Source organism: Geotrypetes seraphini, chromosome 2 (assembly GCF_902459505.1).
Source record: "Geotrypetes seraphini chromosome 2, aGeoSer1.1, whole genome shotgun sequence".
NCBI classification, from domain to species: Eukaryota; Metazoa; Chordata; class Amphibia; order Gymnophiona; family Dermophiidae; genus Geotrypetes; species Geotrypetes seraphini.
Genome location: NC_047085.1, coordinates 493827802 through 493852120, shown reverse-complemented (window position 1 = coordinate 493852120; position 24319 = coordinate 493827802). Strand labels below are relative to the sequence as shown.

Below are 24319 nucleotides of genomic sequence, written 5' to 3'. Positions count from 1 at the left end.
TTGTTTGTGTAGCTACTGTACTGCATTTTTGTTAACTTTGGAAAATTAAAAGATTTAAACACAAACACAAATAAAAATAAATTTAATGGTGGGTTCAGGAAGGACCTTTGAGTGAAGGTAGGGTGAATGGCTGGCCTAAGAGAACTTGGTTTGGCAATGGTGGCAACAGCAGGCAGAGTGTGGTTTTGGGGGGGTATGTTTCAGTTTCAGCCAAAAATCACTGTCATGACTAAACATAGATTTGCTATCAAAACTGATACTCCGACAATCTCTATTCCCTTCCTTGAGAAAGTAGGCCAAATTTCCCCTGAGAAATGGTCTGAAGATGACCTGCATCCTGTCCCCTGGGAGCTTATGCAGGAGAACACCAGCGAGGAGTGTATAATCCCTATACTTACATAAGCAACAGCAGCAAAGTAGTAAATCTTCATCTGTACCAACTTCTTCCAGTCCTTCTGGATTTTGCCCAACAGAGAGGCAGTTTCTGAATTCTCCAATGCTCGGCAGGCCTCCTTGTAATAATCGACCACCTGCGTAAGAAAAATGGCAAGACTAGAATGTTCTCTTTGCTGTAAATGAGTGTTCTACAAGTCCTGCGGCTTTTGCACAAAATACTACTTTTGTTAGAGATAGTCCCGAGCTGATAAATTAATTTTAAAATGCAGGACAAAATTCAGCCCCCAGCAATTAGTTGTTTGGGGTTTTGGGTTTGTTTTTTTTTAAAACACTGGATGCCACAGCCTTTTATAATCGGATATTCAATGCTGGACAGTACCTGAATACCAGCATTAGGTATCTAGGTATCAGGATAGTTATCTGCTTAGCAGGCTGAAAATTGCTGCTAAACAGGTAACTCCAGGCTCTGCCCAGCCTTTTTAAAGAGTACACATCCTCTTGATAGTGTGTGAACGGGCAAACTATTGGGAAACAGTGCACCCTCCTTGAACTTAGGGCTCCTTTTACAAAGGTGCGTTAGCGTTTTTAGCGCGTGCTACCCGAAAAACTACTGCCTGCTCAAGAGGAGGCGTTAGTGGCTAGCGCACGCTATTCCGCGCGTTAAGGCCCTAACGCACCTTTGTAAAAGGATCCCTTAATGTGCTTTATTACCGGCAAACAGCCGCCCAACCCCACCCTCGTCTCCACTCCCCGCTGCTCCTTCCTCCTTCCCTTGTACCTCTAGTTCAGTGGTCTCAAACTCAAACCCTTAGTGGGGCCACATTTTGGATTTGTAGGTACTTGGAGGGCCGCAGAAAAAATAGCTAATGTCTTATTAAAGAAATGACAACTTTGCATGAGGTAAAACTCTTTATCCATAATAATAAAAGGCTAAGCGTGCATGCGCTTTTCAAAAATCGTGATTCCTGGTGGCGTGAGGTGTGCTTCTGTGTCACACCTCACGGCGCCTGCGCTAGCTGGAGGCGCTTGTTCCAGAGACTCCTCCCTCCCGCTGCCGCTGCTCTTCAAAGCGGCCTGCTGAGGTTCGCCAGCCGCTGTAGCGAACCTCGCAGTCCGCTCTCCACCTTCCCGATGCAGATAAAAAAGGAAATCCAGGTAGGACGGAGGCTGCGATCGGCAGCGACTGCTGCTACTCCTCCAGCCGCCTAGCTCCTCTCCGCCGGCCCCGGACGGCAGACCCCTCCACCCCGTCCTGATCACGAGGGAGACCGTGCAAGAGGAAGGGGAAAGGGAGGAAGCATCTCTAGCACCCGTTAATGTAACGGGCTTAAAGAGCTAGTAGTTTATAAATTTTTCACACAACATAGCACACACAACAATAATATCAACCATCATAAAACATACATGATAGATGACGGTAATGTCAAACCTCATAAAAATCTCAAAAGGCTACCAGCGCCTACCCTAAATACATATCATTCAGGTCCGATATTACATCTTTAAAAAAAACCCACACATCTTTTTGTGTAACTGTTTCTTGAAACTACTCAAGTTTGTTTGCTGTCTTATATGTCTGGGACGCTTGTTGCACTCTTGGGGACCCACACAAGAAAACGTACTAACTCTGGACACCTTCAACTTCAGCCACTTTACTGTCGGTATGTATAAATCAGCGCGAGTCACTGAACGCAACATATGCTGTGGCTCATATGGCAGAATGCTATCCATCAAATACCTTGGTGCCTGGTTATGATTGCAAAGATACACCATTGTTAATCATTTAAAATGAATTTGGTATTTTAACTTCAACCAAAACAATGACACATAGCATTCGGTCACATGATCACGTTTTCCCAATCAAAACAAAGTTCGAACACTCGAGTTCTGAGCAACCTGCAGCCACACAAGGCCGATGCAGGTATACTCAGAAACACCAAATAACAGTAGTCCAGACAAGATACCAACACACTCTGCAAGACAGTCCTAAACATAGTGCATGACAAATACGGTCGAAAATTGTTCAGAAAGCGCAACTTGAAAAACACTTTTTTAAAAATTTTATTGCTGAACACACCTGTCCCTTGAATGTCAAACAGGAGTCCACCAAAACCCCTAAATAATTTTACCTCCTTAGATATTACAAATGTAGTACCCAATAAATCAATTGCATCGAGGAAATCATTTTCAAACGACCGACAGAAACACATCACCTTGGTTTTCTGAACACTTAATTTTTATCTATTACCATTCATCCAGTCTATAATCTCTTGTCATTAATATTACTCTTATTTGGAGGGATCTAGAAGGAATAAGACTGGGAATTGTCTCCAAAACGGTTTATAAAAAACTAGTCTTTAAACCTGTTACATTAATGGGTGCTAGAATATATGTGTCTGTCTTTCTTTCTGTCTCTCTCCCTGGCCCCCTTTGTCTGTCTGACTTTCTGTCTCACTCCCTGCCCATGTCTTTCTTCCTTTCTTTCTGTCTCCCTCCTGCTGCCTATCTTTCTTTCATTATCTCTCCCTCCCGCTGTCTGTCTTTCTTTCTATCTGTCTGTCTCCCTGCCCCCATGTAGCAGCAGCATTCCCCCTCCCCGCCGTCCCTTCCCTTCCCAGCAGTTGGTTGTTTATGGCCGGCTCCCTTAGTCCCTTGCCAGAGTTAATTTTAAGTTTAAAGCTGCCGCGGTGGCTCCTCTCATGATCCCCGCCAGCGTGGGAAGCCTTCTCCGACGCAAGTGCGGCTCGTGAGAGGAGCCGCCACCACCGCTGCTTTGAACTTAAAAATAACTTTGGCCAGGGAGATTAAGGGAGCCGGCCAGACTGCAGAACATTACCTGGGGGCCGCGAGTGTGGGGCTGTTGTTTAGTTAGACGGAGTGAGGTCGGGAGGGGGGAGTCACGTCCGTGCGTCCCTGCTTAAAGTGCCTCGCATGTGCAGAAGAAACCACCGCTGAGTCCTTCTACTGCGCATATAGGACCATGGAGCTACGGATCACGGAACACGCAGGTAGGAGTGCGCATGCGCTCTTAAGGTATTATTATTAGTGAATCTCTCCTATTCTGGGATACAGTTAACAAGGATAGGGAGGTCTGCTCCCTACCCCCATCCCATCTCTCAGTGAAGGCACAGTTTCATCAGATCAAGTGCTTAAAGAAAGGACAGAGCAATGACTTACCTGAGCACTGATCCTGGCTACCAGGAAGCTTTTTCTGTTATCCAGCATCGACTTTTCCAAAAGGCATTCCTGAGCTTGGCCCTTTGTGGAGGAGACAGAAATCAAACTTGACTTTCTGCACTGTGATAGCAACATGCTAATTTTTCTTTTGTAATGTACAGCACACTGATTTCCTACAAATTTATCCTAACATAGTCCCACACACTTTCCAATCTTTTCCTCCCATTACCCAGGGTAGAGGATTCAGTCATAAAGTCAGTAAAAATGTGAAAACAGAAAAAAGCAGACCCAATTTTCCACAGAAGACGGGGCAATCCAAATAAAAAAGACCGTGGAAACTACAATATTGTTGACTTTACTCTTTTATTTCTTGCAAAAATCTTCAAATGATATTGACAACTGATCCACATTAATAGAATTTCCGACACGGGCCGTGTTTTGTCACACAAAGCCTTCCTCAAGGGTCCAAATAGGGAAGTTTGGAATAAGCAAAAGTGAACTAGTTGTTCAAATTTTGGAGTAACGATACAATATCTGAAGCCAAAAACACAATGCTGATACACAGTTAAACTGCTGTGTGCTTAGACATAGTAAAAAGGTACCAACTCTGACTCCAACTTCAAAATAGAAATTTATAACATAATACTATATATGGTAAATTTATCAGTTTATACTTATATATACAGATCTTTGCTCTGGATCTAAAGTTATATTTACCAGAACATAAAATGTAAAGCCTAATATCAATAGGCATCAAACAGTAGAAAAACAGAGGAGCTGGCGTCATACATTTGGTGTACCGGCTCCACAGTCCTGCCATTTCCCAGTGAACTATGTGCTTATGAACGGTTGTGAGATGGACAGAATTAGAAACACAAAGTCTAAATCCTCCCCCCCCCCCCCCCCAGTGTTCCACAACAAAATAGGTGAAACCAAAAATATCAGTTATTGGAAATGCAGGAAGCTTCTGGATTAAATATTTATTGAACACAAATTTCATATAACAACTAAAAAACATGCCCACTCCCAAGATGCATCCGCAAAGAGCCTAAGGCTCTGATTGGCCCAGACACCTGAGGCCCCACCCATAGGAGGGGCCTTAAACAACCTGGGCCAATCAGAGCCTCAGACCTCTCCTCAGTGCGGGGAGGGGAAGCCCCATTTTGAAGAGGTGGACTAGCTGACCAGAGGGAGTAGGCATCCCTCCAGTCAGCAATCTAAAATCAAGGTAAGGGGAGTGCAGGTCGTCTTTGGCACTGGGTGGGGGGCGGTTGCCTGGCAGTGGGAGAGATTGGGCATCTCTTCTGCTACTAGGGAAGGGTGTTGTTTGTGGTGGGAGAGAATGGACATCTCTCCCGCTGCTGGAGGGGGTCACTTGGCAGTGGAGAGAGTGAGCATCGTGCCCACTGCTGGGGGGATGTGTTGGTTGGCTGCGGGAGAGATTGAATATCTCTCTTGATGTTATGTTTTTGCTTTTGCATTTATTCTGCGCATGTGCCCATCGCTATCACCAGCGATGGGCACATGCAAATTTAGCGAGTCTTCGCTACTCTCCGCCAACCTCATTTGCATGAGCATTTCTTTTGGAGAATGACTTGCTTTTTTTAAATTGCTAACGGCCACGATAGCAGCCCATTGGTTTTTAACACAGTTTTTTGAGAATCTAGGCCAGGGGTGCCCAATACATCGATCACGAAGGCAAAATGAGTCAATCGCAGAGCCCATCGTGGGCTCCGTGATAGACTCGCGTTGCCTTCACAATCTACTGGGCCGATCAGCCTTCCTCTCCCTGCTGTCAATTCTGCCGTCGGAGAGGAAGTTCCGAGCCAGCCAATCACTGCCTGGCTGGCCCGGAACTTCCTCTCTGACAGCAGAATTGACGGCTGGGAGAGGAATGCTTGTTGGCCCGATGCTTCTGCGGGGAGAGCTTGGGGCAGCGGTGGCTTGGGGCCTGTTCCCCAATGGCAGTGGCTTGGGGGAGGGCAGGGAGAAAGAAAGAAAGAAAGGGGGCATGAAGAGAGAAAAAAGAAAGGGAGGCAGGGAGGGAGAAAGAAAGGGCAGGGAAAGAGGAAGAAAAAGTAGGGGGGGAGAATGAGGTCTGGAGGAGAGGAAGCATACAGGCTGAAAGAAGGGAAGAAATATTGGATGCACAGTCAGACGAAGAAAGTGCAACCAGAGACTCATGAAATCACCAGACAACAAAGGTAAGAAAAATGATTTTATTTTCAATTTAGTGATCAAAATGTGTCCGTTTAGAGAATTTATATCTGCTGTCCTTATTTTGCACTATGGCTCCCTTTTACTAAACAGCAATAGTGATTTTTAGCGCAGGGAGCCTATGAGCATTGAAAGCAGCGCGGGGCATTCGGTGCAGCTCCCTGCGCTAAAAACTGCTATTGCGGTTTAGTAAAAAGGCAGGGGGGATATTTGTCTATTTTTGTATGGTTGTTACTGAAGTGACAGTGCATAGTCATCTGCCTTGACCTCTTTGAAAAAACTCTGGAATATGAATGATAATTAACATTTTCTCTGCGTACAGTGTGCTTTGTGGGAGTTATTTTATTGTTGGTAGATCATTTTGACTTGGTCATTTTAAAAGTAGCTTGCAAGCCCAAAAAGTGTGGGTACCCCTGATCTAGGCCTTAGAGTTTTCAATGGTGTCACAAATTATATTCTTCTTTTTAAGCTTTGTGATGTGCACCTTTATTTTCTCTGGCCTGGATTTTTACAAGCAGCTACCAGACAAAATGACGCATAATGCTTAGGAACCCCTCTCCTGAGACAAATGAGGTTGGAGTTAAGGAGATAATTTGGGGGAGGGGAGTCTTGAGCCAGTTTGTATGGTTAACTGCTAATAAAGTTCAGCTCGGTGCAATGCACTGAGAGAAAATAAAGGTACACCACGCACAGTTTAAAAAGGAGAATGGGACAATCCCACTTCATTATTTCCATACAGAATAAGGGAAATATTCAAGGAATCGGTACCCCTAATGAGGCAACTACGGAAGAATAAGCCCTATTTTGAAACCCCTGATGCAGGTGCACTTGCCAAAACATAGACCCATGTCGAGTTCATCTATCATAGTAAGCCTCATGGTATAGTATTGTTATTATTTTAAGCCTCTTGGCCTTTTAATATAATAAAGTGGTTTTTCTTTATCCTCTGGTAATCCTGTTTATTGTTATCTTAGGAAGACCAAGAGTCCACCCCTACTCTCGTTTTTGATGAGAAAATACATTACATTAATGTCTTCTATCTCGCCAATACCTTTCAGTTCTAGGCGGTTTACAACAAGAAATTAGCCTGGGCATTCCCAGGGAGATTACAAGGTTGATAGCTATAGTATGCGTCGGGATCTGGGAAGGGTCGATACGGTTTGGTTAGATCATTTGACAAATTTCTTGAATAGTATGGTTTTCAGTTCTTTCCTGAATGTTTTGTACTTGGGTGTCGTGGTCAGCAGATCTGAGAAGTGGTGGTCTATTTTTGCTGCTCTGATGGCTAGTAGACCGTCGTATTTTTTTTTGCTTTGCATGCCTTTGATTGGGGAGTAGGTAAAGTGTGATTGAGTTCTCCTTGGTCTGAATGTGTTTTTCCTGATTAGGCGATTGTTCAGATAGCTTTGTCCATTTCCATTGAGAGCTTTGAATAGAGTGCAGTAGAATTTGTGTTGTATGCATGCCTGTACTGGGAGCCAGTGTGAGTTTTGGAAAGCTGAGGTAATATGGTCGTATTTTTTCAGTGACTATTAGTGTTAGGGCTGTATTTTGGACTGTTTGTAATTGTTTTAGCATGTTGGCAGGGCATTAGCACTTCAGACATTTTAGATTTCAAATCCCTTCTATACCTCCCTCACACAAAAACCTTGCTGGCTTTTTTTTCCTGCCCTCCTCTCCACAAATCTGATGGTCTTTTCTATCTCCCCATTAAACACACAAACAACAGCCACCCTCCTCCACACTAATCCCGATGACCCATCCTTCCCTCTCAGTACAAACTCCTGACAGCTCTTCCTTACTCTCTGCCTCTCCCTTTACAGAGCCAGATGGTTGTTCCTATCCTGCCACCCCTAAAACAAACCTCGACAGCCCTTTTCGCCTCCACACCCTCCCACATATATAAATCATAGACAGCTCTTCTCATCCGGAAATCCATGTTCATCTTCTCTCTAAGCACAAAACCTCGATTCCCTTGGTCTAATCCCCCCAACCTTCTTTTGTTATGTTAATATAAATGACCCATCAATAGAATAGCTGCAGAAGACAGATCAGGCTGTCACCTTCCAGCTATTGCCACTGAGCGGGTGATCATTATCTCAGTTGACACTACGGTGTGCTCTACAATACAAATTGACTAGATCAGGGGTGTCAAAGACTCTCTCCTTGAGGGGTGTCAGGTCAAATGCGCGCCGGGACAAAGGCACGCCCAGACAATTGAGCGCAGCGCGGGGGTGCTCGCCGCAGAAAATTACTGTTTTTAGGGCTCCGACGGGGGTGTGGGGGGGGGGGGAACCCCCCCACTTTACTTAATAGAGATCGCGCCGCGATGTGGGGGAGTTGTGGAGTTGTAACCCCCCCACATTTTACTGAAAACTTCACTTTTTCCCTGTTTTTAGGGAAAAAGTTAAGTTTACAGTAAAATGTGGCGGGTTACAACCCCCCATAACGCCGGCGCGATCTCTATTAAGTAAACTGGGGGGGGCTCCCCAACAAAACCCCGTCGGATCCCCTAAAAACTGTAATTTTCTTCGGCGCGCGCCTCCGTCTTGCGCTCAGTTGTCGGCGTGCGCCTTTGTCTTTCGCGGGGTTGTCTATGAACCCCTCGAGGGCCACAATCCAGTCGGGTTTTCAGGATTTCCCCAATGAATATGCAGGAGATCTATTTGCATGCACTGCTTTCGTTGTATGCTAATAGATCTCATGCATATTCATTGGGGAAAACCCGACTGGATTGCGGCCCTCGAGGAGGGACTTTGACACCCCTGGACTAGATAGATGTTAAGAAAAATTTTCATTCTGGCATTCTCTGCAGGTTGGACACGACTTACAGGATAAACATAAAAGATCTAAAAATTGCGACATAAGGGACTTTCTAAACCTACACAGAGAAGCTTGAATGCTGGCCTGGGTGCATAATTTATTTAAAAAGCTTTTTTTTTTTTTTTTTCAATCTTTATTCATTTAAAAACTTACCATAAGTGTAACATAAGATACAATCATTTTATATTTAACATCACTTAGGGCTCCTTTTACAAAGGTACGCTAGGGCCTTAAACGCTCGCAATAGCGCGCGTTAAACTTCCGAGCGCGCTAGCCACTACCGCCTCCTTTTTAGGAGGTGGTAGATTTTCGGCTACCGCACACTTTACAGCGCGGTAATTTAGCGTATGCGCTAAAAACCCTAGCGCACCTTTGTAAAAGGAGCCCTTAATATTCTATCAGAGACAAATTCAGATCAAACACCCTTCCCTCCCACCCACCCCCATCAACTATCATTAAATTTAAGAAAACATAAAATATCCCCTCTCCCACAAAGGAAAACAAACAAAAAAAAATGATCCCCTCCCCCACTTTGGACGTGTATGTTCAAAGGGAAAAAGCAATATTCATTCTTTACAATATTTTATTAATGGCTCCCAAACATCCTGAAATTTCTTGAAATTACCCTGCTGTATGGCTATTACCCTCTCCATTTTAAAGATGTGACATAAAGAATTCCACCAAAAACGAATTCAGTCGATCCCAATTCTTCCAGTTTTTCATAACATCTTGTATGGCAAGCCCTGTCATTATGAGCAAAATTTTATTTGGCTCTTAGCCCTCACTGATGTACCAAATAGCCCAGTATCATAAGATAATGCCACCGGATTTTCCAATGAATTGTTTATTCGATCCCAAATTGATTTCCAAAAAACAAGTACCAATGGACAATAGAATAGTAAATGATCCAATGCCTATATTTAAGCAGGTTTCAAAAAGAGAAACATACAAAATATTATAAAACACCAACACTAAAAAAAAAAAAGTAAGATACTGGAAGATTGTATCTGAAAACTGCTTTTTATTCCCTGCAGGTAACTCCAGCATATTGAGGTGCTCAGGCTACCCAAAAACCTGGGTTTTTTGTCTGAAGACGACAGAACTATGAAAATTGCCCCAGCAGAAATAAGATCTTACCTGCTTTCTTTCCTTTAGTCCTTTCACTCCACTCAAGAAGTTTTATTTTTTATGCAGTAGTTATCCTAACTTGAGCAACAAAACAATCAAGGCTTTGTTACTGTTTGGATCTTGTTATCTTTGCTAACTTGGATTTTTGTTCCGACAGATATTAAATTTAAAAAAAAAGACAATGGCTGCAGCTGGTGGATGATGAAAGGCATGTTTGCTTGTCCACTATTAAGCCACGTTTTGAGTTCATTTGCATTCAAAAACAAGCACATCCATCACATTGATTAGTAATTTAGTTTCACCATTGTTACAATTGGCCATACATAGATTAAAGAACTCTGAAATTTAATTTTTTTGTTGGTTTTTCAATTTTATAATTTAAATTTTAATGTGCCACGAAAAACCTTTGCTCCATTTAGGGCTCCTTTTACTAAGGTGCGCTACCGTTTTTAGCGCACGCACAAGATTAGCGTGCGCTAGCCAAAAAATTACTGTCTGCTTAAAAGGAGGTGGTAGTGGCTAGCGCACGGGGTATTTTAGCGCGCACTAGAACCGGTAGTGCACCTTTGTAAAAAGGAGCCCTTAGTGTGTCGTAGCTAAAAAAAAAAAAATTGAGACACCAGATTTAGAGGATCTATAATTGGTCACTCCTTCATGTCAAACTGAATTTATATGGAGAGCTGACAAACAGGCAACAGGTCTCCTTGGTTGAAATTTTCTGGCCTTCTGTAACATCGGAGCTGCTTTGTTCAACTTGCTTGCCAAGGAAATCATGTATGCAATATCTGGTGGTTGGTTTTTTTTTATAGGTGTCAGGCTAATCAGAGTTCTGTTTGTTAATGCTTGTATTCTAATTTCCTGCAGGGAAATGGGTTTGATAAGATATCGCATCTATCCATCTCTCCCTCCTTTTCCCAACCAATGATGCTTGACTGTTCCCCTAATCTTCAAAATGTCTGCTAAAGGCAGGAAAGCACTTAGAGCCAGATGCACTAAAATCAGCGATCGTCCAGGGACCTGGACAAACTGGAAGACTGGGCAAACAAATGGCAAATGCGCTTTAACGTGGAAAAATGCAAGGTCATGCATATAGGGAAAAAGAACCCGTTGTTCAACTACAAATTGGGGGGGGCATTGTTGGGAGACAGCAGTCTTGAGAGAGACTTGGGTGTGATGGTGGATGCATCACTGAAGCCATCTGCACAGTGCGCAGCAGCCTCGAAAAAAGCCAACAGGATGCTGGGCATCATAAAGAGGGGCATAACAACCAGGACGCGGGAAGTCATCATGCCATTGTATCGAGCGATGGTGCGTCCACATCTGGAATACTGCGTTCAATATTGGTCGCCGTACCTCAAGAAGGACATGGCAGTACTTGAGAGAGTCCAAAGGAGAGCAACGAAACTGGTAAGAGGGCTGGAACACTGCCCATACGCTGAGAGGTTGGATAGGCTGGGGCTCTTCTCTCTGGAAAAAAGGAGGCTCAGGGGAGATATGATAGAGACCTTCAAGATCATGAGGGGCATAGAGAGGGTGGATAGGGACAGATTCTTCAGGCTGAAGGGGACAACAGGTACGAGGGGGCATTCGGAGAAACTGAAGGGAGATAGGTTCAAAACAAATGCAAGGAAGTTTTTTTTCACACAAAGGGTCGTGGACACTTGGAATGCGCTACCGGAGGAAGTGATCAGGCAGAGTACGGTACAGGGATTCAAACAGGGATTGGACGGATTCCTGAGGGATAAAGGGATCGTGGGATACTGAGGGAGGAGCTGGGATGTAACACAAGTATAGAAAGCTAACCAGGTAATAAGTATAGAAACCCAACCAGGTCGTGCATGTGCAAGACCGGAGGGTTAGGACTTCGATGGGAAGATAGGACTTCAATGAGAAACCAAGGTGGCAAGGGAGCCCCTTCTGGTGATTCAGACAGGTCGTGACCTGTTTGGGCCGCCGCGGGAGCGGACTGCCGGGCAGGATGGACCTATGGTCTGACCCGGCGGAGGCACTGCTTATGTTCTTATGTCTAACGATCGTCGCATCACATTTACTGACCCGATGCTCACTGCGTGGTTTTCTGCATGATCGCTCATTAATATTGAAATGCCATTTAAAATAGCAGAGCAATTGATGCTCTATCATGGCTTCCTGATGCACAAAAAAAAAAAAAAGTGATCGCTTTTAAACAACAGCATAGTAAGAAGGTTGTGGTCCGTCCCGGGCGTGGTCCTGCTCGGGGTGCTGACACCCCTCCTCCTCTCTGCCCCCCCTTCCCACTCCACCCCCTGCCACGCACGCGTCTCTTCCCTCCCCCGTACCTTTTTAACTTCAGTGCAAGCAGCCTCCGACGTCACTTCCGGGACTTGCGCCAAGGAAGTGACGTCAGACAGTGCCGAAGAGGGCAGCAAGTTGGTGGCTGCTTGCGCCAGAGTTAAAAAGGTACGGGAAAGGGCCCCCGCACTGCAGGGGGGGGGAAGAGGGCAGGAGAGGGGCCTCACCGCCCTGAGCATCGTTCACCCTCGCTACACCCACTTGTAGCAATCTGAAAAAAAGTGACTGGTTCAGCCTGAAATTCATATAATATTTATAACATTTATAACTATAAATACAGTTTTTACAATAGTAGGGATGTAAACGTGTGCTATATGCACACTGTGAGCACATGTGTTGAAGGCGCATCTTACGCATGCCCATTAATAGCATAAATACAATATACAGTGGAACCTTGGTTTACGAGCATAATTCGTTCCAGAAGCATGCTCATAAACCAAATTGCTCGCATATCAAAGCAAGTTTCCCCATAGGAAGTAAGGGAAATTCGCTCAATACGTTTCACCTCCTCCTCCCTCCTCGAGGCTACCGATGCTGCTCAATCACCCCCCCCTCGCTCAAACCGGCATCGCACCCCCCGCCCGCGAACCCACCCCCCCCCGAGAACCGCATTGCACCCCCGTGCTGGAAGCAGCATCCGCCCGCCTGCTCTCCCAAACAAGCTCCTTACCCCATCTGCTGCTTGCCGGTGCGAGTTAAAGAAAGATCCCGCCTCTTGCCTGGGCTGGTCCTTGAGCATCTGCGCATGCTCAAGGCCTTCTGACTCTCGTTCTCTCCGAGATCTCGGTTTGAGCGGGGGGGGGGGGGGGAGAAGTGCTCGTTTATCGGGACATCCTCGTTTTGTGAGTTAAGGTTTGCGGGAGTGTTTTGATCGTCTTGCAAAACACTCGCAAACCGCGTTACTCGCATACCGAGGTTCCACTGTATAAGAGAGGGCAGGAAAAAAAAAAAGATGGGGCAATGAGAGAAGGCTAAAATTTCTGATTTTTTAAAATACGTACAGGTTGGGCACCAACCTCATTTATGCCCCACATCTGAACAGTCTGCTGTTATAACAAGGCTTTACGGCTGACGCCTTCGACGCGTGCCAATGACATACGCAAGTGACACGCTACAATAATCCATATCTACTACTGCCGTAGCACACCTGGCACTTACATACATTGTCGCTGTATCAACTGGACCATTCTGCGCATGTGTGAGAGTCGCTCTCGCAGTGATCAATCGGACAGGAGAGACGGGGGTTACAACGAACCTCCACGTGAATCATCTGCATGCAGGCTTGTTAGTGCATCAATAGCTCTATTGTAATTGGCCAAAATTCAGATCCCTGTAGACCCAGGCGGTATTACTGACCCAGTTTAGTGCATCTGACCCTTAGTGACCTCCGACTCATACTTTGACTTGGTGATCTTAAATCAGAAGCAAGGCTGGACGATCTGATGTCCTTGCACAGAAAATGTAAACTTAAGATATCTGTCTGAATGAGTTTTTGTCACCTGTCACCTCTCCTTATCAACAAAAATTATTTTTTTTTTTTTAGTAGAGGTAAAGGCAGTCATACGTGACTGGCTTTCAAGTCAAAGTGTGCTGAAGTGTTCTTTTCAACAAGAGGAGTTAAAAACACAGTTCAAGCAACTGTATCTAAGACGGGAAGAGGAAGTAGGAAATGAGTCAAAAGGGAGATGAAAAGCCTCCACAACCAGTACACAAACTCAAAAAATTGTATTTTTTTCCCCAATTTGTAAAAATGAGAGAATCATCTGAGCTTTAACATACTCCCACAGAGATTAACACTTCATTTACTTATCAGAATGAATGTGGATGTGTTTTATTTGCTGTTCATTTTTCTCCAAAGTCTCTTCATGTGTGAGATTGGTATTACACTACACCTGTGAGGCTTGAAGGCCACCATCCCACTGCTCGATGTGTAACCTGAAGCAAATTACCAAATCTCTCTGTGATCAAAGTCACATTGTGACCTCTTTGTAACAGGTACACTGCATCTACACAGGGTTTTTTTTCCCCAAAATGTAGGTTATGCACAGGTAGAATAATCCATGAACAGAAAATAAAAGCAATAACATTCTAAAGTAAATCATAGCTTTGTATACCGGGTCATCAACCAAATAAGGAGCTCCACTTGATTAATAAATGATTAAAAAAAAAAAAAAAAGATACAAAAAAAGATGAAAAGAAAAAACAAAGTTAGGAAAAATATTAAGGTGGACAGTTTCCAAAATATTTAGCAAATCAAAATATTTTTGGTTTTATGAAAAAATTGAAAAGAACCGGAACGCTTTAACTTCCTTAATTGTTGAAATCTGATTTGACTTGGTATAATGACATTTTATATGGGGGGGGGGGGGGAGATGTGCTAATGGTGTTGTCTAGTTATGTCTATGTTATATGTGGAAATCACAGGGAACGTAAGATATTATGTATGTGATATGTAAACCGCATAGTTGTATGTGGTATATAAATTTTTAAATCAATAATATTTTAAATACAACAAGCTTTTTTAACATATAACACCTTGCAGTAAGATCGTTCATAATACTTTTGACGTCAGTAGTTTAGCAACCTGGCAACTCAACTTCAATGCCAAAAAATGCAAAGTTATGCACCTGGGCAGCCAAAATCCATGCAAGTCCTATACCCTTAATGGCGAGATCCTAGCAAAAACGGTAGCAGAACGAGACTTGGGGGTGATCGTCAGTGGGGACATGAAGTCTGCCAATCAAGTGGAGCAAGCTTCATCCAAGGCAAGACAAATCATGGGTTGCATATGAAGGGGTTTTGTCAGCCGTAAGGCGGAAGTCATTATGCCATTGTATAGATCCATGGTGAGGCCCCACCTGGAATACTGTGTGCAATTCTGGAGGCCGCATTATCGAAAGGATGTACTGAGGCTGAAGTCAGTGCAGAGAATGGCCACCCGGATGGTCTCGGGACTCAAGGATCTCCCATACGAAGAAAGGCTTGACAAATTGCAGCTTTACTTGCTCGAGGAGCGCAGGGAGAGGGGGGGACATGATCGAGACCTTCAAGTATCTTATGGGCCGCATCGAGACAGAGGAAGATATCTTCTTTTTCAGGGGCCCCACGACAACAAGAGGGCATCCATGGAAAATCAGGGGCGGGAAACTACGAGGTGACACCAGGAAATTCTTTTTCACTGAAAGGGTGGTTGATCGTTGGAATAGTCTTCCACTGCAGGTGATTGAGGCCAGCAGCGTGCCTGATTTTAAGGCCAAATGGGATCGGCACATGGGATCTATTCACAGGGCAAAGGTAGGGGAGGGACATTAGGATGGGCCGTGGCCCTTATCTGCCGTCTATTTCTATGTTTCTATGTAGCAAGCTCTAATTGGTCAACTTGTCTGAGCGTCTTATTTAAATTCAGACACCATTTTGCATTTGTAACGAGAGCTTAGTGATGGCAACTTCATAACAGGCAAGTTGTGTTTTCCGACTCTGTTCGCTGTTAATGCTTAAACAAGAGTCATGATTTATTTATTAAGAAACAGATATATAGAGGGGCATAATCAAAAAAAAGTCTAAGTCCCCTTTTGGCCTAAGGCCTTAAATATTGAAAGTAGAAGCAGGGAAAATGTCCATTATCAAAAAAAAAAAAAAAAACGTCCAAAATGAGGTGCTTTTTGATAATGGCCTGCCTCTACGTTCAGCTGTTTAAACGCCCAGACCACCACTACTTCTAAACTTAAACTATATAATCAACCTAAAAAAAGCCTAAGCTCCAAACGTCCAAAACAAGGGCTTTTAGGCGACAGAGGAGCCAGTCCTTCGCCTAAAAGCTGGATTCTGTAATAACATTGGTTACAGAATCCACCCTCCCCCACTACAACGATCCAGGCAGGAGGGAACCCAAGTCCTCCTGCCCCGCAGCACCCCGACTCCCCGATTAGGTTAGGGGCAGGAGGGAGCCCAAGCCCTGCTGCCCCGCGGCACCCCCAATTACGTTCGGGGCAAGAGGGAGCCCAAGCCCTCTTGCCCCGTGATCCTCAAACCCTCCCCTCCCCCCGCCGAATCCGATGGGGCCAGGAGGGAGCTCAAGCCCTCCTGACCTGGGGACACCCTCTATCCCCCACCCCCCACTAAAATAAGGGCAGGAGGGATCCCAGGCCCTCCTGCCCTTGACGCACCCCCCCACGACCGCCCCCCCGCCGACCTGTGACCCCCCCCTGCCAGCCCCACGACCCCCCCCCCGGTTCCTTGCAATCATTGGCCGACGGACGGGTGCCAAGCCCGCCCGTCCGGCAGGCCAGCCAATCCAGGATTGGGGCCGGATTGGCCCAGGCGGCTCAAACCCCGCCCACAGGTGGGGCCTGAGGTGCCTGGGCCAACCAGAATAGGCCCCGCCTATAAGTATTCCAAGATAGAGGGACAAAAGGAGCAAACATACCATATAGGATTTTGAAAGCGATACATGCACATTTGAAATGGATCCTAAGATGGACAGGAAGCCAGTGAAGGGTTTGAAGCAGAGGAGATACATGATCAAATTTACTTTTCCAAAGATTAATTTTGCAGCAGTATTCTGTATCAATTGAAGTCTTTGCAGGCAAGGTCTTGGTTAGACCCAGACAGACTGCATCGCAGTAATCTAACCAGGCCAATATGATGGACTGAATCAGAACAGAAAAGTGATGTTGATGGAAAAGGACTCTGACCTTCCTAAACATTCGAAGGCTAAAAAAGCACTTCTTAACAAGAGAATTTATTTGATCCTTGAAAGTAAGCAAGGAGTCTATGAGAACTCCCAAAATTCAATCTGCAAGAAGACCCTGGAATCCAAAATCATAGTTGGAGGAAGACAGTCCATTTTTGTACCCAGGCATAAAAGCAGCATTTAGTTTCATCTGAACCGACATTGCCCAAGCTTGGAGTTTGGAGATACAATGATTTATTTTAGGGACAAGGCTTGAAAGATCAGAGTCAACCTCAATCAGGATAAAGATATCGGGAGGGCGTGGCTTATCGCGCACACAAATGGACGTGTGATCGCGACGCTCCTCTCAACTAGGCAACAAATGATTAAAAATTCTTCCCTTCAAGTTGATATTTGACAGAAAATTTAATACTGATCGATAAAACTTATAGATATTTACCAACAAAGAAAATTTGAAAATACTTTCTCCGCCGGCACTGAGAAAGACCTGAGGAGAAGGAGACAAGTAAGACCGTTGTTCTTTTTTTGCCGGCTTTTATCTGTACTAGGGTGGGCTGCTAAATATCTGAACTGACCAACGGAAAAAGAAAAAGTAAAAAGAAGACTAATTTAGTTACAGGCTGGTGCCGGTCAATTCTGGAGCTGTGGCGGTTGGAAGTAGCCCTCTCATGACGGTGCTGAGACGGAGCCCTGGGAGCGGAGAGTTAAAGGAAAACAGTTACTCTTTCGCCGGTTTCTATTTCTATCATAAAAGTGACACTGAAAGTAAAAAACTGTAAAGAAACACTATTGAGCATTGTATTAGCTAAAGACAGATTTCGGTTGAGGGCTAATGCCTGTCAAAGATAAAAATATGACAGTTTGATGTAGCCCTCCCCTCCGGTGCTAAAACAAAGCCTTGAAGATAAAGAAGAAAAAAAAAAGCCGGTTGTGCTGAAAGATATCAAAAACAACTGGGGAGAAATAAGCTGGAACGAAGCGATATTAAGATCTGAAATTAAATAACCTGAAGGAGGAAAGCCAACATAAAAGGTCTGTTTCTCTTTTGCCGTTTTTTTTTTTTTTTTTTTTTTTGACAGTTTTTCTTACGCTGAAGCAACGAGACATAAATGAGCAAGAAACTCACAGCGTGAATGAAACCAGCCTAATACTATGCCTTGCCAAACCTAAAGTAAGATACTGAGAGAAGAAGAGCCAAAAAAAAAAATTTTTAAGAGCGCCGTTTATCTCAGTACTGAAGAGATGCGGAGTTGAGGGCTGAGATTCCTGACGAGCTGAATGAATAAAAATCAAAAAGAGGCTTGAAGACCACGGTGAACTGACATTGAACTAGCCAACAACAGAAAAGAAAAGATAAAGGCTTCCTCAATTTAAATTAATTTTAATGAAGGGCTGGTGCCTGTCAGTCTGAAGTTGAGGCAGATTGAAGTAGCCCTCCCCTGACGGTTTTGAAGAGAAACCCTGAGGGTAAAGAGCCGATTTTATACTGTGTGACATCGGAAGAGAAAAACTGGTGAAAATTGTGCTAATTGAAACTACCCTCCAACAAAATTAGACAGGAACCCTGAAGGAAGGGAAAAAAAAGTTTGCTATTCCCTCAACAGTATAGCATTGAAGGCGGGCTATTGTATATTGTGGTGGACAGAAAAATTACTGAGCATAAAGATTGTGGAGAAGATAAAATCTGTAAAAATATAAAAATAGATTCAGAAATATGGCAAGTACCAGACAAAATAAAAATGAGGCTGGTATGTCAGCAAAAAGACAAAAGCAGGATCAAATTACACCAAGCAAGATCCCACTTCCTGCTGAAGAACCTGACATATTGAGTAAAGCAGAAGTTATGGAAGAACTAAGACAAATTAAACAAATGCTTAAGGAAACTGTAACCAATATGTCTGAAATGAAGGAAGAAATATTGAACATCCACAGACAAATGGAAGTTAATAATAAAAGAACAACTGTATTAGAATCTAAAATGGAGGTCATAGAAGGTGAAGCAAACAGATGCAAAAATGACAGTCTGGAATTGAATAAATTGAAAGATCAACTGGAAGACTATGAGAATCGAGGAAGAAGGAAAAATATTAAACTTTTTGGAATACAAGAAAATTTAGAAGGAAAAAATGCTATACATTTTCTAGAAAACTTAATTCCAAAAATATTACAACTGGATTTAAAACAACCACTGGAAATAGAAAGGGCTCATAGGATCCCAGCAAAAAACGTAGAAAATCAAGGCAGGCCAAGACCAATAATATTCAAAATGCTTAGGTACCAACAAGCATTAGAAATATTAAATGCTGCCAAGAAAGACAAAAATCTAAATTACAAAGGATCCAGAATATGGTTTTTGCCGGACTTTGCTAAAAACACAGCAAATAAAAGAAAGAGACTATTAGACATGAGACCTCAACTAAAAGAAAAAGGTTTTAAATACGGATTATATTATCCGGCAAAAATGAGAGTATCATCTGGAGATAAATCTTTGTATTTTGAAGATCCAGAAAAACTTAAAGCCTTTCTTTCAAAATCAGAACCTATGTCATTTTAAAATTAAATATCAAGATTGGTTTTGATGATATTGTGAAAAACTATAAAAATATGAGATATTGAAATACCGAAGAAAGAAAAACATGAACTAAAGAAAAGACAATTAAAATATAAAGAGAGAAAGTATAAGATATAGGATAAGAAAAATAATAATACCATATTAAATACATGTTTAAGATAAAATTTTATGATGTTAAACTACAATACTATGGAAATATAAATTAAAAATTGATGAATGGATAAAGATTCATTAATGAAATGTTAGAAGTAAAAAAAAAAAAAAAAATACTAAAAATATTAAAGGTTAATATAGATAGTTTGAAGGGGATACTGATTGAATATTGGTTGCCTAGGGGGGAGGGGAATGTTCGGGTTACAGTTCCAATGTGTGTTCTTAAGCAGTCATTATATTGGGTGGGAAAGGGAGGGAAAAAGATGGTATTTATTAGAAAGATTAAAGAGAAAGTAAATAAGGGATTGGATACTTCAAGGGTAAATATGTGTGTCATAAAAAATAATTTTTGGATTTTAAATATAAAAGAAGAAGGGAGAAAGATTATATTGATAAGTTTTAAAATATATAATGTCTTTTAAGATATATTCTATTAATGTCAATGGCCTGAATCATGTAATTAAAAGAAAAAAGGTATTAACATTTTTAAAAAAGCAAAATGCGGATATTTACTGTCTGCAGGAGACCCATCTTAATACAAAAGAATCACAGAAACTAACGGGTGGGTGGGTAAAAGAATGTTTTTTTGCTCCAGCAGAGGGTAAAAAAGCAGGGGTAGCAATTCTTATAAATAAAAAATGTATGGCCAATATTAAGGTAATAAATTCAGACCCACATGGAAGATGGATACATGTTGATATAGGTATGGGAAATAATGCCCTGACGTTGTTTAATATATATGCCCCTAATTCGAATCAATCAGAATTTTTTAAAAAATTACAGAATATGATATTACCACTGGCTGCTTCTAATTTAGTGGTGGCTGGAGATTTTAATGCTGTAATGGATCCATTATTGGATAAAAAACCAAGTAAAAGTATAAAATCATTAGGATTAGATAATCTGGCTCAATCATGTGATTTAAAGGATATATGGCGTATTCTTCGTTTTAATGATCAGGAGTTTTCATTTTGTTCACAGGTTCATAAATCATTTTCAAGAATAGATTATATTTTTGTTTCAACAAATGAAGTGCAACAGGTGATTAAAGCTTCCATAGATCCTATTATTATTTCGGATCATGCGGGAATATGGATAGAATTACAACTGGATAAATTAGAAAAGGGTAGACCTCTTTGGAGATTTGATAATGCACTGCTTGTGGATGATAAATTTTTGGAAAATTTTAAAACACAAATTAACGATTTCTTTCAAATGAACTTAGTGCAGGATACATCTATTGAGAATGTATGGGATGCATTTAAAGCAACCATGAGGGGAAATATTATATCATATTCAGCTTTTATTAGGAAACAGAACAAAATTCAATATATAGAATTAGAAATAGAAATCAAAATATTAGAAGCTAAATTGATAAATAAATGGTTAAATGAGATATTGCAAGCTCTTTTGAAAGCAAAAGGTAAATATAATGAATTATCTTCAAAAATGATAAGAAGAGATTTGTTTTCCAAACAAGCAGTGTATTATGGAAATTCTAATAAGGCGGGGAGATTATTGGCAAATTATCTTAAAGCAAAAAAAAAGGAAAACTAATGTTAATGGGATAAAAGATGATAATGGTACAATAACAAATCAAACAGATATAATTTTAAAACAATTTCTAAAATTTTATAAAGATCTGTATTCTTCCGAGCCTTATTTGGAGAAACAAAAAGATGGTAAAAATTTTTTAGATTTAATTAATGGACCTAAGGTTCCTGATCATATAAAACGAAGTTTAGATGAACCTATATCATTAAAAGAATTAGAAACAGCATTGAGATCTCTTAGAGTTGGATCCGCTCCAGGTGGTGATGGTTATACAGTAGAATTTTATAAAACATTTCAAAATATCCTTTCCCCACATTTACTAAATTTATATCAAACACAACTCATAAAAGGTGATATTAAAGGTACTATGGCTGAATCAATAATAATAGTTCTGCCTAAGCCAAATAAAGATCCTACTTTGGTTTCGAACTACAGGCCTATATCATTAATAAATGTGGATAATAAAATTTTGGCGAAAATTTTGCCTTTGAGATTAGCCAAAGCTCTCCCACATATTATAGATATGCATCAGACGGGTTTCGTTGCTAAAAGACACTCCTCAAATAACTCTAGATTATTGTTTCATATGTTAAATTTATCAAAAAAAATAGATGAACCAACTTTTACAGTTTCCTTGGATGCAGAAAAAGCGTTTGATAGGGTAGAATGGAATTTTATATATCAAGCTTTAGAATGGTTTGGTATAGGTTCTGGATTTATACAAATGGTAAAAACTTTGTATAGCTTCCCGATTGCAAGATTAAATATTAATAATAAGATATCTGATGGATTTCAATTGCGGAGGGGAGTTAGACAGGGTTGTCCTTTATCTCCTTTGTTATTTGATGTTATATTAGAACCCTTATTGTTAGCAATACAGCAAACGGGGGAGATACAGGGTATTCCATATTCAGATATGGAATATAAAATTTCGGCTTATGCTGATGATATTTTGCTTTATTTGAAAAATCCAGAATCTACCTTATCTTCCTTATTAGAATTAATTGATAAGTTTGGTAAATTTTCAGGTTATAAAATTAATTGGAATAAATCTGAAATTATACCCTTAAATGTTCATTGTGCAAAAGGACTATTTAAAAATTTTCCGTTCATATGGAAGGAAGAAGGATTTAAATATCTTGGCATTCAAGTTAAAAATACAATTGAAGATACAGTAAAAGAAAATGAAAAATTTGTATTAAAAAAAGTTACGGAGTTGTGTGAGCAATGGAACCCCTTACATATTTCTTGGTGGGGGAGAGTTCAAACTATTAAAATGATGATCTTGCCTGTAGTTTGTTACCAAATGAGTATGATACCTATTTATTTTCAGGGGTCCTTTTATAAAAAGCTTAATAGCATTTTAACGAAATTTCTTTGGCTTGGTAGAACACCTAGAATAGCTTTAGTAACTTTGCAAAAATCAATTAAGGAGGGAGGGGTAAATTTTCCAAATTTTTATAGGTACCATCAAGCCTATATTCTACGTCAGGGTATGTATTGGATCCTCCCAGAACTTATAGATAATGCACCAGATTGGTTATATTTGGAATGGCGCCTTATGTTTCCCCTAAATTTAGTTCACCTTCCAAGTATTAACATGCCTAGAAGATACAGAGAAAATAAAATTTTAATGGATACTTGGAAAACGTTGAGATTTATAAGTAAACTAACACCTATCCCAATAAACAAATCAACTAATCAATCTTTATGGGTAAACTCCAAGATCAAAATTGGCGGAGCTCAAATCCTTTGGAAGAACTGGATTATTGCAGGCATTAGATCTTTAGATGACGTTATTTCAGAAGGTAAACTGCTGGATTTTTCACAATTGCAACATAGATTTGGTCTTAAGAATACACAAAGTTTTAAATGGTTGCAATTGAAGCAGGCTATTCAGGTTGGGTTCCCTGAATGGAAAACATTGAATAATCAATATAGTTTAAAGTTCTTATGTTTTCAAGCAGACTTCCTAGGACATCAAGCCGCATTGTGGTATAAATTAATATCTGGATATTTGAATAAAAAACCAAAAAATGGTCTAAGAGATATTTGGAGCATTGAGATTAAGCATCAAATTAATGCATCTCAATGGCCACTAATTTGGTCTTGGAGAATGAGATGTACAGTGTCAGCATCTATGAGACAAACTTGGTTCTTTTTATTACATAGAGCTTTTTGGACCCCTACACGTTTGCAAAAATTAGATAGTTCTAAGTCCAATAAATGCTGGCACTGTAATCTGGAACCAGGGACATTAGATCACTTACTATATCATTGTCCCTACATTAAAAGTTTTTGGAATTCAATTTGGCCACAAATTAATAAATTGATGGAAAATCATATAGCAATATCATATGATACAGTATTATTTGGAATGATGATGAGGAAAAAAAATCAAATTTCACCAGAAAATAACAAGCTTTTATTAATTATGACAGGGGTTGCCATTCAACACATAACCAATAATTGGAAGAATTATAATAACCTAAATTATACATTTTGGTGGAATACAATATGCCATATATTTAAAATGGAAAGAACAATAGCAACACAAAGAGGGACATATACTAAATTCATAAAAATATGGGGGCCATTGACAAAATATTGCAATGAATAAATAGTGGAATTTTTCTTCTTCTTTTCTTCTTTTAAATATCTTTTTTTTGTGACACACATAGAGGGAGGGTAGTAAAAATAAATTTACATAACAGACTATAATATGATATACAATATGTAATATATGATTGAAAAGTAATAGAAGGGTGGGGGGAGGGAGGGGGGATAAAATACATTTAGAATATAATGTATTAGATATAAAAGTGATATTGTGTATTTATCAATTGTATTTTAATATTTTGTACACTTTATGTAAAATTTGAAAATAAAAAATAATATGGAAAAAAAAAAAAAGAAACTCCAGATCTCAAGGAAATTTGTATTTTTCTGATACACTTGTTGTAATATGAAAAAATGAATAAAGAAATTTAAAAAAAAAAGAAAAAAAAAAAAAAAAGGATAAAGATATCGTCTGTGTAAGTGAACGTTTCCCAAGCTGTCAAGTTGTAAAGTTTCAATGTAGTCATATAGAGATTAAACAAAATTGGGGACAGCGGAGAGCCTTGAGGAACCCCATAAGAGGGTTGCCAAGATTTTGAGATGTCGCTTTTAATGTAAACTGAATAAAAATGAGACGATAAAAATTTAGAAAACCAGTCCAAAACAACCTGGTCGAGACCAGGCATATTATATTTTTAACCAACACTCCAGAAGCTTAT

General features: G+C 41.0%; 1 protein-coding gene across 1 annotated transcript in view; it reads right to left on the bottom strand.

The window, feature by feature from the left end:
* Positions 1-24319, bottom strand: part of PTPN23 (protein tyrosine phosphatase non-receptor type 23) — a 190485-nt gene that overhangs the window by 113763 nt on the left and 52403 nt on the right. The window contains exons 7-8 of the mRNA XM_033931921.1: positions 3571-3651; positions 399-530 (exon numbers count right to left, since the gene is read on the bottom strand). Of these exons, the coding sequence (XP_033787812.1) occupies positions 399-530; positions 3571-3651 (213 nt within the window). The remainder of the gene's footprint in view (positions 1-398; positions 531-3570; positions 3652-24319) is intronic.